The 15,446-nt window shown below is 50.3% G+C and overlaps 2 protein-coding genes across 3 annotated transcripts in view; one reads left to right on the top strand and one right to left on the bottom strand.

The window, feature by feature from the left end:
- The window catches only part of LOC134505955 (calcineurin-binding protein cabin-1-like), a 60,568-nt gene that overhangs the window by 12,411 nt on the left and 32,711 nt on the right, over positions 1-15,446 (bottom strand). The window contains exons 22-27 of one of the 2 annotated variants that reach the window (XM_063315902.1): positions 15,170-15,431; positions 14,835-15,095; positions 11,836-11,993; positions 9,642-9,820; positions 1,388-1,570; positions 757-1,058 (exon numbers count right to left, since the gene is read on the bottom strand). In XM_063315902.1, the coding sequence (XP_063171972.1) occupies positions 757-1,058; positions 1,388-1,570; positions 9,642-9,820; positions 11,836-11,993; positions 14,835-15,095; positions 15,170-15,431 (1,345 nt within the window). The remainder of the gene's footprint in view (positions 1-756; positions 1,059-1,387; positions 1,571-9,641; positions 9,821-11,835; positions 11,994-14,834; positions 15,096-15,169; positions 15,432-15,446) is intronic. The other variant, XM_063315903.1, reaches the window with a different exon arrangement.
- The window catches only part of CCDC74B (coiled-coil domain containing 74B), a 172,107-nt gene that overhangs the window by 155,709 nt on the left and 952 nt on the right, over positions 1-15,446 (top strand). The gene's annotated exons all lie outside the window — the stretch shown is intronic.

Below are 15,446 nucleotides of genomic sequence, written 5' to 3'. Positions count from 1 at the left end.
AGCTCTTGAGGAGCCTTCCCAGAAAGAGCAATGCCTGCACATCTCTCCACGGATCCTAAGCCTCCCCACGGATGGGAAGGCCTCCCCCTCCAGTTATTTTGGATCCTCACATGTTTTAGATTGTCAGGTTCTCTGATTAACAGGGAAATCTCTCTTCCTGTATGTGGATGCCTAAGCACGAGACTCCCAGTACATTTTAAAATTAAAACATCCTTTACCCAAAAGGAAAGCAGCCCTGAATGGAAAAAGGCTTCTCCCTACCTCCTGAAAGGAAGAAAAAAATCAGGGAATGTGTGAAACTTCTGGGGGATGCCAAACATCACCTGGTACATATGTTAAAAGCAAAATCAAGTTTCCCAGGACTCTTGGTTCTTTTGTAATTATTTCCCTTTTAAACCAAGTTTCTAGCCCTTAAGATTTCCAAGGCCCTTGCAAGTTAATAACTAGGGCCGGCAGTCTCAGAAGCCCGGGAGAAGGATGCAGTTTGCAGAGCAGCTTTTGCTGCCCGCACCGACACTGGCAGAACCGCCCTGCACGGTGCTGCACTTCACGGACTCCTCTAGGGCAGCCCCACCTAGTCTGGAGCTGAAGCAAACCATATTGCCAGGGCTCCTTCTGCAGCAAGAGCCCCGCGGAGGTCGCCATCCATCCGCCTGAAGGCTCCGGACTGCTTTTCTCCTTCTGTGAAAAGGATGTTGAGCCCGGCCTCGACACCCCCTCACACTCGAAGTGCCCCCTGTCCCCGACCCCCCCCACCTTGTGCGTGGGGCTGCACGCGTAGAGGTAGGCCAGCCGGTAGAGACTCTTGTAGTGCTGCGGGAAGCGGCTGAGGCAGAGGTGGAAGGAGGCGATGCAGCGCCCCGTCAGGAACGCGCGCTGCTCCTCCAGGTCCGCCGGGAGGCTCTGGGCAAACTGGCTCGGGCAGAGGGGCTCGGCTGGCCTCCTGGGGTCCCCCTGGGAGACAGGGGGAGTGGCAGCTTTGGTGGGCACCTGGGGAGGGGGCTTCTGCTCAGCAGCCCGGCAGGGCTCAGGGTTCTCCAGGGCGTCCTCCGGCTTCCCTAGAGCGGGCGATATTGACGTGCAACGTTAGATCCAGTTCGGCCAAATCCCCAAATCACTTATAACCATTCTGAGATTTTTCACAGAACACCCCCAAGGGTGGAGCGCAGAGAGGCACCACGAACACAAGCAAAAATGGGAGCCCGGCGCTTGCCTCTTCCTCTCCCGTCGGCGGCAGGGCAGCCTGGAGCAGCCGCCAGGAAGGGGCCGGCCCCACCGGGAAAGCACTGCCTGGCTCCGCCGCCCGCTCGGCCTCTCCTTCCCCAGCAGCAGCAGTGCCCAAAGGCTTGCGTCTTGCCACGCTGGCCTCCGGCGGGCAAAGACGTACCCCTCTCCTCTGTGGGTCCCAGGCTCTCCTTCCCAGGCGCTGCAGGCTCTGAGCAGGATGTGCAGGGTCTCCCTTCCAGAAGAGGCTTCCTTGCGCTCTCCTGAGGGCTGGCAAGCTCCATAAACGTGTCCTGGGTGGAACTGGAGTCCGAGAGCACCACCGCTGTGCTATCCTGGCTCCTGTCTGGGTGGGAGGAACAGGGACACAAGTGAGACAGGGCTCTGCAGCAACCGTCCCCCCCGCGCCCCCCGCCACAGGCCAGCTTTTCCCGGCAGCAGCTGCATTCAGTTCCCAGCAAGCGAGGAGACCGACACACCCGCTCATTTTTTCTGCACTCAGCCTCTCCTCTCGCAGCACACTAACATTTCTTCCCTTCAGTACATAAATTTAAAGCCTTTGGCTGGAAATAACTGCGCGTCGTAACAAAACGTGCACGTGAGACTGCACGGCTATTTTGAAGCTCTTCCCGAAACCAAAGTTCCAGCGACTATTTCCAGCTATGTTAGCCTGTTGCAGCAGAACCAAAGGCCTCGGCTCCTTAAATACCGGAATAGCTACAGCATTATAAGCTTTTGGGGACGATGCTCCTTTTTATCAGATACCCTGCCTCAACTAGTAACCTGAATACAGACGCGCACAATTCAGCAAGCAATGAGACTGAGGTTTGAAAGGAAGCGAATGAAAGGGAAAATTGAGAACTCATCTGAGAATGGCTGAGAAGGTACAGAATGGGAGGCCGTCCTGACAAATAACAGAGAAACTCATAAATGGCTGACATTCGAAAGCAACAGGCCACCTCTGCATACTAAGCAAGTCCTGGAAATGCTACAGCCCACCATGCAGGCACCTTCCCCCCGCCCCCCAACAAGCATACATGCAGCTTTGGCATGAAATGTCTAACAAATCTTCCTTCTCATGAAGAATGTAGAATTGTGTTGCTTCAGTGCCCCCTAAGTGTATGCGCTGCATGTACCTCCTAATAGGTTGAACACGGGCAATAGCATGCTGGTTTGCAGGGCAGTTGCTAGATGAGAGATCCTGGTTTACACAGAACAGTGTGAGCAACTGGGCTTTGATCCACTTGTGGCCCAGGGCCAAAATGTGCCCAAACTGCCCGTTCATCTCGGCAGGACACGCTGCACGTGGCACAGGTACAACTAAATTGGTAACCCATCCCTCTCTTGCTAAGAAGCATGATGTGAAGGCCTTGACTGGCCCAGGTCCCAATGGGAGCTGGGGGTCAGTGCCTGTGGGCCCATCTGGTGATGACCATTGCAAAAGGAAGACTGACCAGGGATGTAATGAAGATGACGAACTAACAAGGGAACTGGAAGGAAGCAAGGTAGATGTGCTGCGGGTCTGTGGAACTAAGAGAAGGAAGTGTAACAGCTCTGATCTTGTAGAGTGGAATTGGTGAATACAGGAAGGGAAATAATCCTTAATTTTCAAAGAGTTAAAGAATGTCTGGGATGAGGTTCCCCTCCTACAAAGGATACTGAAAACACAAACATCTGCAAAGGCTGCTCAGTTATTGGCTGACAAAAATCTCCCACGACTGATCTTAAATGCAGGTTAGTAAGAAGCAAGCAGCTCTGATCTGCCCAGTGTAGGAGGAAATCTGGAGCCACCGCTGACTGCAAGCTGACTTCCCATTCTTTTTTGGCAACCTAATTTAGGGGAATGTTTGTTTTTAGCTGTGGCTATACTACAAATACATATATAGATGTGAACAGGAGCATTCCCAATACGTTTTTTTCCTGGCAAAAATTCAGTCTTTCTGTTCTGATACCATGGGGATAAAAGATTGGCTCTGTTTTGACCAGAAGGTATTATGGAATGGGAGGAGGGTCTCAGGGTAGGACACGCCCCCTGCAAGGGCAGGAGGAGGTGGCAGCTCTCTAGGAACCTCACCCACACCTGTGGTCCAGCAGTGACCCTTGGTGGGAGGCACCCTGGCCAGCCAGCCAGCTTTTGCCTTTAGGAAGGGGCTGGGGTGGGAAAGCAAGTTTTGGTTTATCACAATTCTAGCTCCTTGATCCAGCTCTGATTAATCTTTCAGCATGTTTGGGGGGCGGAATGAGGTATCTGCACCCAACCTGAGCTATCTGAGATGATCTCAAGGGTGGGGTGGCGTGGAGGTGGTTCCAAAGTGACGTTATTCAACACTCACGTGGAACTCATGCGCCCTGCAGGAAAGGCCCAGAACTTCTATGGCCAATGGACCGCTGCTTTTTCTACAGGAGTAGATTACGGTGCTTCAGAAAGTACCTGTTGTCTCGAAAGTCAGACTGCAGTCTGGTTGGGTTTAGGCTTGTAGGGGTGAAGGAGGCGCCAGAAAGACGGGCCGCCGAGCGTACCCACGGTGTCCCAACACCCCGCTTTGGGGGAGGGGCGCGCTCCTGCCATTTCAGACGGGAGGGGTTTTTTATTAACGAATGGGTGGACGGGGGAGGGGGAGATGCTTCAGGCCCTGACAAAAGCAGCTGGATGGCTCCCTCCTCCCACCTGCCTGGGAAACCAGGGAGGGATGAGTGAAAAAGCAAGGTGAAGGCAAGGAGAAAACAAATGAAACGTGGGATAGAGCCCATATTAAGGCATGAGATCTTGCTTTTTTGTCACTATCACATTCACACAACAGAACCTCACTGCTGCCCCAAGTGGCTAAAAAGCAAGGGAAGTTGATTTGGCAGCCTATGGCAACTCAGATAAAATGACACATTTGCTCAGAATTAAACGGCAGATTTCGGCAGACCTCAGCTTATTCTAAGATGTCACTTTTGACAACCGCTGATCCATTTATGATGTTATTTATGTACGTATGTCCTGCCTTTATGCCTTTTATTTCCTGTGGGTCAGGGCAGTGGAAGTGAAGGGGCTAACGGTCGGTATGTTTTGGCTCTGCCACTTCTTGTTGATCAAAACAGCCAGAGGAGGGAAGGGATGTTAAGGAACAGGGTAATTTATTCAGCGGTGAGCCGGTTCTGGTGGACCTTTGTTGGAAAAAACACCTCCTTGGAACCGGGTTTTAAGAAGTATCCACTATAAAGCAATTTGCTCCCTCTAGCCGCTCAGAGTGCAGCGGCATTAAACGAAACCAGGTAATGTTTGAGGTGGGTTTCATCTCTCCGCGAGTTGCGTACAGAGAGCTATGTATAAACACTGGGAAAATTTGTATTATTGCAGAAAAGCATCCCTCAAGGAAATTAAAGCAACGGAGAAGGAAAGCAGGGTAGTTTACATTAGCAAAAGGGTACCAACCACAGGAGATGAGGGGAAGTTGCCCGGGACGTATCAGGTCCCTGGAAAATGAGGAAACTGAGAGCGACGCAGCTGAGCACCGGGATCGACGCCATCTACTCATGCACCGTCTATAAATCACGGGCCAGATTCTAATACAGAACAGGCCACAGAAAAGGTCCCTAAGTGATAGGCATTGCTTTTTCTGCTTAGTCATTTTGAACATTACTATGTTCACATGATTTTATGATCCTATCACAGCCTTGGAAATGTCCTTGGAAGTCTTTTCTTATTTTAAAAGCTTTGTTCTATTTTGCCCCACTGAAAAGGTGGAATAGATGGAGGATGCCAATGGGATGGGCCCCAGCATTAGATGTCCATCACTCCTGTGGATTGGTGCCTGCAAAGTGTTGGTATTTTCTCACATGCTTCCACCGGGGTGGGTGTTTCCCACGGCCCACTTCAGTGCCCTCTCTTCAGCCATTCTGCTGGGCAGATTCCCAAATGTTTTAAGGTCACAGAGAGAGCAAGCAGGCTTGAATCCATGGCACTTCCCCCCCCCCCCAGGCTGTATGGTTTATCCTGATTTAAGAAGACAACCATTCCATCCATTTTTAAAAAATCTTCCCAGCTGTATGGAACAATTTGATGTCAGCCTCATATAGTGGCAGATCTAAATCACCTACTCCGCAGCAAATCTGGGCTACCTAGCAACGTGGAAATGCTGTGAGAAGAGGACCATCGAAGGATGGAACGACCAGCTGCAGAGGCAAACTCCCTCATGTATGAGGATTTATTGAATGTTTTATTATGTGTATCTTGGCTTTCTGGTCAATGGCCATAATAAAGTTTTGATTTGATGTCGGTTTGGGGGCATCAGGCAATGCCACCCACAGACTGAGCAAAGACAAGCAGCTGATACAGCCCTGGCCCGGCCCTCTACTTTGAGGATCGTTTCAGCCATGGTGGGCATTTTTCTGGATGAAAAAAGGATAAAAGCATCTGATTGCCCAACAAAAACAGACAATTAAAACAGTCAGGATTTAGACCACCCTGATCTGGATCCCATCGTGCTGGTTAATTTTCCAAAGTCCCAGTTCTTCTAGTTTGGGTGCAGCAAGGTGATTGAATGTCTAATTGTGGCTTCTTTAATGAAGCAGATTCTCTACACCCATTTCAACACAACTGCAGGCCTGGTTTGGGAATAAGTCAGCCCTGGTCACCTTGGGAAATGATGATCTGTGATGAGGTGGATGTAGTTCTGCAAATGGACTTGTCTGCATCCTGAATGTTACCCATAAATGGCCCTTTTTCCAGAAATGGAACTAACTTATGCACATTAAAAACAATTGCTTGTGTAAGGAATAAAAAGAAATGGATTCAGAAAACAGGCTAGAGGGATGCAAGTCCATTCAATCATCCTCAAGTAAGATGCAGGGCGCAGCAGCTCAACAGAGGAGGCCTTTGCAGTAATGGGCTTCTCCAACATTTGCACAGCCAACAGACTCATCAGTTGCAGCTCTGATGTTCAAGCAAGCCGTGATGGGCAAAAAGCAGGTAAGGAATATCTATGAATAGTTTTTTCAGGGTTAGGGCAACACAGGCAATATTGGTTACAAAGGCATGAATACACAAAAATAGCAGAAACAAAAACAGCCATGACTGAGTGGACAAAGGGAAAGAGTGACAAGAATGACACTTTGCTTCTCCTGAAATGTCTTCCCTACATTTAAGGCACAGGGAATCGGAATTCTGCTGATTGACAAAGGCAGCTGGACAGCAGGACAGCAGGAGAAAAGCAGGCAAATATCTGAAGCTGACGCATCTGGCCTTGGGTAATGACTTTTAATTTAGACACTCTCCATTCCTTTCTACAGAAAGGGCTGCACAGATAACAAACAGCCAAACCCTAAGATATCCAACTGTTTAGTAATTAACCCATTCAGCCAGATACACTTTCTCTTGCTGTTTTCTGTCATTTACCATGATAAAAGAAATTCAGTCTTTCTTGCCTTCTTTAGCTAAGTCACTGAAAATCCAATACAAATATGGAAAAGTCAAGCTGCTTCTGTCCGCAGGAGTCAATTTCTGTATCCTGGCCTAAACGAAGAGGCTGGGCTAACACGGCAGTGATTCTTTAAAGTCCTAAGGTTGATCTGAGTCACAATAAAGAATGAGTGAGGGAAGCCAACTCTTGTGGACGTGACCCTGAAAACAGGCAGGCCTGAGAATCACAGCTGTTTGGTTGCTCAAACCAGAGGCAGGACAGACGAGTTCCCCCCCACATGGTTCTTCCCCATTCCCAATAGGGCAAGAACATCTTCCCTGATCAAGGATTCAAGACACTGGAACTCTTGGCATCGGCAGCTGATTCTACCCCTATGCCTGAAGGGGCAGGTCAGCCTCGTTTTCTGGAACTCAGAGCTGATTATCACAATTAAATTAGGCTCAAGAAGTCATACAGAGAACTCCCTCTTCCCATTTTCCCCCACAAAAACTTTGTGATATAGGCTGGGCTGAGAGTGAGTTTGGCCCAAAGTCAGCCAGGGCCTCCATAGGAATGGAGGATAGAAATGTGCTCCTGGGTATAAGAAAAACCACATTAAGCACTGGTTCATTAGGTTAAAAAACCTAACTGAAATTCTTCAGAGTTCTGATGTCACAGAAATTCCTTTTCTCTTGTTGGAGAGAGACCACTAAGGTTTATTATAAGCCATTAAACTTGCTAGGACACACTGCTGAGTGAACTGGCTTACAGGGCAATGGAGAATAATGCTGAAGTGTCCTCCTGCACTCCACAAAACAATCCTGAACCAGCTTTATGAACTGGCTGTTGGGAATGGGAGTTAAAGGCCATTTAATTTGGACATAAAACCCCCTACTGAGGTGGTCATCTGGAGCTTGACACGTCTGACTCACCAAGTCCAGGTGAAACTGTGGAGGTGTTGAATCATTGTCTGCAATCAGTAATGGACTGGATAAGGCAAGAAATGGGGCTTTCTTTCCAGTGGGGTGGAGGTGCTATCTTCTGAACAGCACTCAGATCCCATTTGGATGACAAGCAGCATGTGGTTTTTCTGATTTCCAGGACAACATTTCTATCCTCCATTCCTACAGAGGCCCTGGATGACTTTGGACCAAACACTCTCTCAGCCCAACCTATATCACAAAGTTTTTGTGGGGGAAAATGGGAGGAGGGGGTTATCTGTATGTCTTCTTGAACTCCAGCACAAAATGCAGGATTTTAATCTAACCATAACTTTCTTGAGGCGAGACCCTTGCAATCCCAGGCTCTTCACTCATGTAAAGGCCCACCTGTTTGGAACAGCCCCAGAGACCACACCAGGGCCATGCTGCCTCTGCTTTGGCATCGTCCCACCTGGATCTCCCTCTTTTGTCTTTTTTCATGCCATTTGTCAAGGTCTCCTAAATACTCATGATCTTTTATCCTGGCATTTTATCTTTGACCCATAAATACTCTAAGCAAGGTATGCCCTACTTGAGCTATTTCTTCAGCACTCATTCCTCCTCTCCATGGCTTGGTCATCAGGATTTATCTTGCCCTGTCGTCTCCAAACAGTGGCACAGTTTCAATTCTGAGACTTGCCACAGTTCACTTCTACTCTGGCACTGCCTTGAGATGTTCCCTAGATAGCAATACTGGTGTATAATGAAAACTCTAGCTTTCTTTTGAGTTAAAGTGATTACCCATCTGGTGTTGCTTCTAGCACGTGCTGCTTTAAGGATTTATATTCCACCCTTTCAAATAGTGTAAGAGATACAAGTATCAATATTCCAGAAGAGTAGGCTTCTCAAAAATAAGTAGTTTTGTGGGATGACCATGAGCAGAAAAATGAAAAATAGGTAGGTGGTGGCAAAAATACCAACAAAACAATGCTGGGACTACTTCTGAGGGAAAGTGAAACAGGGAATTCATACTGATGAATGGGCCCAGGTCCACCAAAGCCAAAGTTCCAGCTCTCCAGGCCAACTACATTTGTCCCAAACGCACTAGGTGTGATCAATCACCCAGCACCTGGCAGATCCTCTTGGGGAAAGTTTGCAAGAAGGCACCTAAATTGGCATCTTTCATTAGTATGGCAACTGCATCGCCGTAATGCCAGGACCGAATCCCAAGAATGAGTGACCCCCGGCCGCTGCCACAGAAGGGGAGCGGGGAGGGGAGCTTTCAATGCTGGCCTTGCGCTCGACCAGGAGGTAAGGCACGGTCTGCACACTCAGTCTTAAGCCTTGCTTGACACGCAGAAGGCAGGAAATGGCCTGGCGGTGAGGCTATTTTTGCCTTTTCCAGGCACAGAGAAGGAAAGCGGCGTTTTCCATTTATACTAAAGTTGCCAAAGATCTAAACAGAAGCCCTCGGGATGCAAAGCAAGCACGCTGCTGCTTAGCAAAGGCCCATCCCTGCAATGCCCAGAACCTGCGCTTATTCTTCAGGAGCATTTTGGAAGACCAGAGAGCAGCTTTATGACAGACACCTCCTGCCCTCCCTTGAAGGGAACGCAGCTTTCCGTCACAGACCTGGACCTAAGGCTACACTGTGGATCGAGGCCCATCCGAACAGGCAGCCACTTCCCATCCAGCCTCAACAGGACGACTACCCATCAGCTACGGCGCTGAGCCAGCCAGGGGCGTTGGATGGAGGGCCAACGCTGTAGAAGCAAGGAATCCAGGCAGCTGAAGCCATTCCACCTTGGGCTAAGAATGGAGCACGCGGGATATCGCCACCCACCTCCTTCCAAATGGCAGAAGTCTGGATTTAAGAAGGGCCTCTCGGAAATGCACAAGCACGTGAACTCAGAACACGTGGAGAGTGTCTTGAAATAACCCGCCTGCTCATTTAGGCTCGAGGGGAGGTGGCAAGCCGGCGGAGTTAATGAGTTGCAATATTGCCCGTGTTACCACAGACCCATCGCCCTGCTCGAAGCCGCAAACTGACCCCGCCCGCCAGGATTCCAGCACCTCTACGTGCCGACAGTATTGAGAACAGGGACTGTACCATCCGGTGTTGCCTGATGATGGCTTTTTTTACATTTGACGTAATCGTGGTCAACTGGAGTGGCTGTGTAGGGTGGGGAAGTCAGACCTGGACCGGAGGAAGAGAGCAGGGAAGTCCCCGGGCCTGGCACAGTTCCTGCAGAAGAATGCGAGTCGTCATCTACCATGCAAAGCTTTTCCCTGGTGGAAGAAGGAGGAAGAGGACAGTGAGGAGTGGAAGGGCTGCCCCAGCACACAGTCTGTGCTGTCAGGGGCAACTCGGTCCCCTGCAAGCACTTCCAAGGGGCGCAGGGTGGTGAAGGAACCTGCGCGTGACCGTTTAAAATAAAAATTCACAGCTGGACAATGCTACAAAAGGTTATGCAAATGTTTGAATTCTTCCGGGCATTTCATCAGACTAAGGGGGACAAAAAGCAGGGAGGTGGCCTTTCTGACTATTGTCAATACTCTTCTTCTCAATTCCGTATTCCACAATGCTACCTCTATTCCCCCTTGGCTCTGTTGGCCCAGATCCCTCTGGACTACATTGCACCCATTTTCTGATTTGTACCAAGGAAATGTACCCAATTTTTTGTAGCCCATATTTTCCTCTTCCCCCCCTCCCTCAGATTAATTCACTCCAGTCTGTTACTTCCTTCTTCGCTATTTCCCTAAACCAGAGAACAGGATTGGCAACTTGTTTAGGACTTGGTGTCCTTTTAACTTTCACGTGATTTTGGCACCTCTAATTCCAGTTGGAATTAAGCTGCATTCAGTTTGGGGGGGGGGGGCTGCATGTGCCCTACTGGCGAGTGACAGGCACCCTGGCACCCACACTCTCCATGCTGCCAGGGCCACTGTGGAAGTCTCACTGACCTTTCCCTCTCACGCAGGAGGTCCGCACAGGTGGCTACTGCGGAAAAATGCTACGTGCTTGTAACTCAACGCACTTTTCAGAGATTCAAGTATTTAAACACTGCAGCCCCAGTAAAGCATGCTGAAAATCACATCAGTTAGTTTTAGGCAGATCTAATATAATCAGTATGATTTTTCTCAGTGATAAGTAACTTATGTTCTACCGAGTTACTTTTGGAGCCATTCCTTTGCAGATATAAATTATCCTGCTTCTGTTTTTATGCAAAACTTATTTTGATATTTTCCAATTCAAAATTCACAAGGAACACTACCACACATTTAATAAGTGGCCTGAAAAGGAATATAAAGGAATATTTCTCTGTTTTCCCTCATGGTTGATATCTGGCACCAGATCTGTAACCATACACCATTTTGATTATTCTGGAAAGCCAATCAGATCAGTCGTGGCAGTTAACAAAGCTACAAAACTCAGACAGTTCCTGGATTGCATAAACCCTGATTTACCCAGTTCGACTTTTGGAAAAGGGGCATAAGGGTGGCACTGCTGCTTAATGCCTGTTTGCACAGCTGTGCAGAGGACAATCCAACACGCACAAGGCTTATGCAAGACTCCTGAACAGCCCCTTGGGTTACCTGGCGACTGCCGGGCCAGAGACCAAAACCAACCTTCGTGCTCAAAGTAAATCTTAAAATGTAAAAAAAAAAAGTTTATTTTATTTATTTATCAAATTTGTCACCACCCATCTCCTCCCATTGCATTTGAACTCATGGAAACAAAATTGTTTGGAAGTGGCAGGCTACCCAGAACACTTTACGCTTAGCCCTCTTGCTGAGGATCCCCAACGTTCAGGGAACGAACAAGACGATCTCTTGGGTGCATCTCAGCCCTCCCCTTCTGTGATGCCATGGCACTGGGCAGGCTGTCTGTGCCCTCGCTCTAGGACCGCAGGCATGCAAAGCTGCGTTCTTGGAGAAGGACAACGTGGGAAGGCTCTCTTGCCCACCCCCCTCTCCTGCTTGTCCCGGGGGCACCCAGCTGGCTGTTTTGCCAACCAAAATGCTAAGAGGCCATCAGGGTGACAGAGGATGGCTCTTCTTATGCCTAGACAACCGTTCCAGAGGCCTGGGAGGATTTCAAAAGAGCTTTTCACTTGTCTGTCGTCTCTCCTTCAGGGCTAAAACTTCAGACAAAGTGTGTAAACTGGGCAAACCAAAATGTCAGAATATCAAAATCCACAGCATGTCTTCAAAGGATTTGCTTTCAGCGCCCCGAGCAAATTCTGTACATTTCTCTCCCTGTTAGCCAAAGCCATCAATAAAGGGACAATGTCAGCACTCACTTTTCAGAGATTTTGGGTGTATTCTTTTCCTTTTCCTCTCCCCTGGCGAAAGGCCCCTCCGCAGCTTCCTTCATAAAAGTCACGAGCAGCTCCGCATCTGCTCCAGTGTCAGGTTTTCCCACTAGTTTCAGGATCGACGCATGGAGCCGGAAGTAGACCTGCAGGGAAGAAATTCACCATGGAGTGAAAGCTGCTCCTTTGGGTTTTAAGTTAAATCCAACCGCCTCACTGAGTGGCGTCCACCCTAAAGCTGTTCGAAGGCAGGCTTTTTGGCAGCGCCCACCCTGCCCTGCCGTGCCGCAGGACCCCGCCCGACCTCTTGGGGTAGCCAGAGCCACTGAGCGCTGTGGCCTTTTTGTCTCTTGTGGTTCTGGCACGGGGCTTTCTTATTTTAATTCCTCTTACTTGGGGTTGAACCCTGCAGTTTGGCCGTCTAATACATCAAATAACTAAAGACCGAAATAAATCAATCTGCCACCGTTAGCAGGAAGTGGCTGTCTGCAGGGCGGCCGAGGAAGCAACCGACTTCAAGTTGACTATTATTTATGGGTTTCTTATATCCTGACTTGCACTTGGGAACTCACGGTAGCCCGTTCTTCTGGGCTGGGGAGGGCTATTTTTCAGTGTCCGAGGAGAGCGGGGAGATCCTTGCATGTAGATGGTAAGGAAGATGACCCTGACGGAGATATGCAAGAACCCCTCACCAAAGCGACGAGGGGGGAAACGTATCTCAAGTCCACAGCAGACAGAAAACATTTGGAAGAGGCTCAGAGAGACCCCTCCCTAATTTCCCAGAGCACAAGAAGGGGAAGGGGGTAGAGCACAATCAGACTGGCAAGACTGTTATTAGGGCCACACTCTTAGCCTTTCCTGGCCTAGTCTACGTGGTGGGGCTAACATCACTGCCTCAGGGCTCTCTTCTGGGGTGGCTAGGAAGTAGTCCTCCCCCCCCACTTAATTATTGGAGTCTGGGGGTGTGGGACACAATGTGTTTTGTCAGCTACAACTCTATCCCAACCTTTGGACTGAACTACTACAATGCATTGTACCTGCATTGCCTTTGAAGATGCTCTGGACAGCTGAGCTACGAATTTGGCAAAATATTTCTAAGCCTACATAGTTTAAACATACAGGTAGTCCTTGAGTTACAACAGTAATTGGGTTTCCATCGTTAAGTGATGCGGTCGTAAAGCACACCGTCACATGACTGCATCGCTTAGCGATGACAATCCCAGCAGTCCCTGTTGCTGTCACTAACCGAATCCCACCAGTCATTAGGCGAGGACCCACCCCAATCCAAGCCATTCCTGGTTTGGTCCCTCCCAGCCCCGAGACCGCCTCCCCTGCCTCCCCTCAACCTCCCCACATCCGCCCAACTCCCCCCATCTCCGCCCTTCTTGTGCCATTCTCCAAACAGGGTGGGCCGCTCTCGCGATGCTTTGGGAAACCTTCAGAAAGCTTCTGAGGCCTTCTGAAGATCGTGAGAAGGCTGCACCTGCCATTCTCCCAACTGCATGCGCTCTTTGGAGAAGGGCGCAAGGGGCCTCGGGAAGAAGGCCTGGCGCAGCAGCAGCTGCCTCACATGGGGCCAGGTCAGGTGCAGCTCACCAGCAGCAGGAGGAAGGTGGCAAAGGTCAGCTGGGCACAGCAGGGCCTGCAGAGCGTGGAGCTTTGTGCCGTGGCGTTGGGGCGGCTGGCCGCAGCACGGGACCTGAGGCGGCACTTCCTGGTGGCAGTGCTGGTGGCGCTGGGGCTGAAGGAGAGGCCCGGGGGCGGTGGTGGCTGGCTGAGGCTGCCGACCCTCACCTTAGCCCTAACCCGGGCCTCTCCTTCAGTGCTGCCATCGTGAGGGGTGCTGCTGTGTGGAGTGGCCAAAAGGGCAGAGATGGTGGGGAGACAGGCAGGTGGGGGGAGTTGAAGCGCCCTACAGTTGTAAGGGCGGGCAGGTTGCCGAGCGCCCAAACTTAGATCATGTGACCATGGGGGTGATGCAACGGCCGTAATTCTCATGTCTTAGGCATGAAAGTCAGCTGGGTGACTGGACCAGTCATTCTCTTGGCCCACCTCATAGGGTTGTTGTTGTGGGGAAAATAGGAGGAAGGAGTATTAGGTATGTTCCCCACCTTGACACCTTTACAAAAACAGTAAAGATGGGATAAAAAAAATCTAAAAAAAAACTTCAGGGACTGGGTGTAAGTACCATTTGTTCAGTGCCATTGTAACTTTGAACAGTCACTGAACAAATGGTCATTAAGCGAGGACCACCTGTATTACATTAGTCAGACGGTTTGAGAGCAGCACCTGTGACTTCTTCCCAAAGTTGCTATGTCCCACCTAATCCACTGTGTTCTGGGGCACTTCTAGTGTCTGGTGCTGAGCTGCATCTGCCAAACAGGATTCCATCATTTCCTTAGGCCTGAAAGCTGGCTGGGTGACTTTGGGCCAGTCACTCTGTCTCAGCTAAACCCACCTCACAGGGTTGTTGTGGGGAAAACAGGAGGCAGGAGTATCAGGTATATTTGCCCCATTGGGTTATATATAAAAAAGGCAGAATAATAATAATAATGATCCAGCCCAAGGGACTCAGCTTTAAATTAGAGGAACGGTGGTGGGGAAGACCGGGCTTCTCTTGCACCCCCCTCACCCAAAGTAGGACTAACAGGGCCCAGAAGCGGGAGCCAGTTTGGGGAGACGCACAGGAACACCTCCATTCTCAAAATTACAAGGTTTAGCATTTTTTGAAGGGTGACCCGGGCCTGAATAGACGTCCAGCAGTGAATCTGTTTTAGCCCAGTGGGAAAGATAGGCACAAGCTCCGCCCGTCTCCTCTGCCAGGCTGGTGCAACTTGCAGGGGCCATCGTCTTCTGAAGGCCAAAGAGGAAGAGCAGCTGGAGACTTAACCTTCACCAAGTGCCACCCTTACGTGGAGGGGGGCAGTCCCGCGCCGGGGCCTGGCTGCTGCCTGTGGACCAACCGGCTGCTCAGTGCCAGGCTTTACCTCCAGGGCCTCCATTGCGAGCTCTGGCGGGTTGTGGTAGTGGATCTTCTTGGGGTACCGGGCTGCCTCTTCGTGCAGGAAGTGGCCCGCCTGCTTGTAGTGGAAGAGGTAGACCCCAGGGGGCTGCTTCTGCTTCTCAGCGATCTTCCCCAACATGTAGTGGATCAGCCACTCCTCTTCATCTCCGTCACCCTCGCAGTGGGAAGCCGATGTGAAGCAGTGCTTGGCCGTCTCCAACATGCCATTGCGCCGCTCCTCCATCTGAAAGGGGAAGCAGGCTTAGCAGTGTCCCGAGGCCAGGCTGGCAAGCCTCTCTCGGTGGCGCCAGTTCCCACCTGCTGCACCACCTCGGACGGCAGTTCCGACTTCCACTGCTTCAGCTGCCGGGATGCGAACGAGTGCAGGGCGTAGGAAATGGTCCCGTACTCTATCCAGAGAGAGAGGTTGGAGCCGTCGATCTCGAGGGCTCGTTTGAAACAGTTCAGCACTGGAGCGGAGTGCTTCCAGATGAGGCCGTCGCTCTTCAGTTCATTGGAGTTCAGTTTGTCCTGAATGCGGCTGGCCCGGGCCAGTGCCATGCCCGCCCAGGAGTCAAACCTGAAAGACAGCATG

Source organism: Candoia aspera, chromosome 15 (assembly GCF_035149785.1).
Source record: "Candoia aspera isolate rCanAsp1 chromosome 15, rCanAsp1.hap2, whole genome shotgun sequence".
NCBI classification, from domain to species: Eukaryota; Metazoa; Chordata; class Lepidosauria; order Squamata; family Boidae; genus Candoia; species Candoia aspera.
Note: the sequence above shows the minus strand (reverse complement) of the source record. Positions and strands in the feature narration are given on the sequence as shown.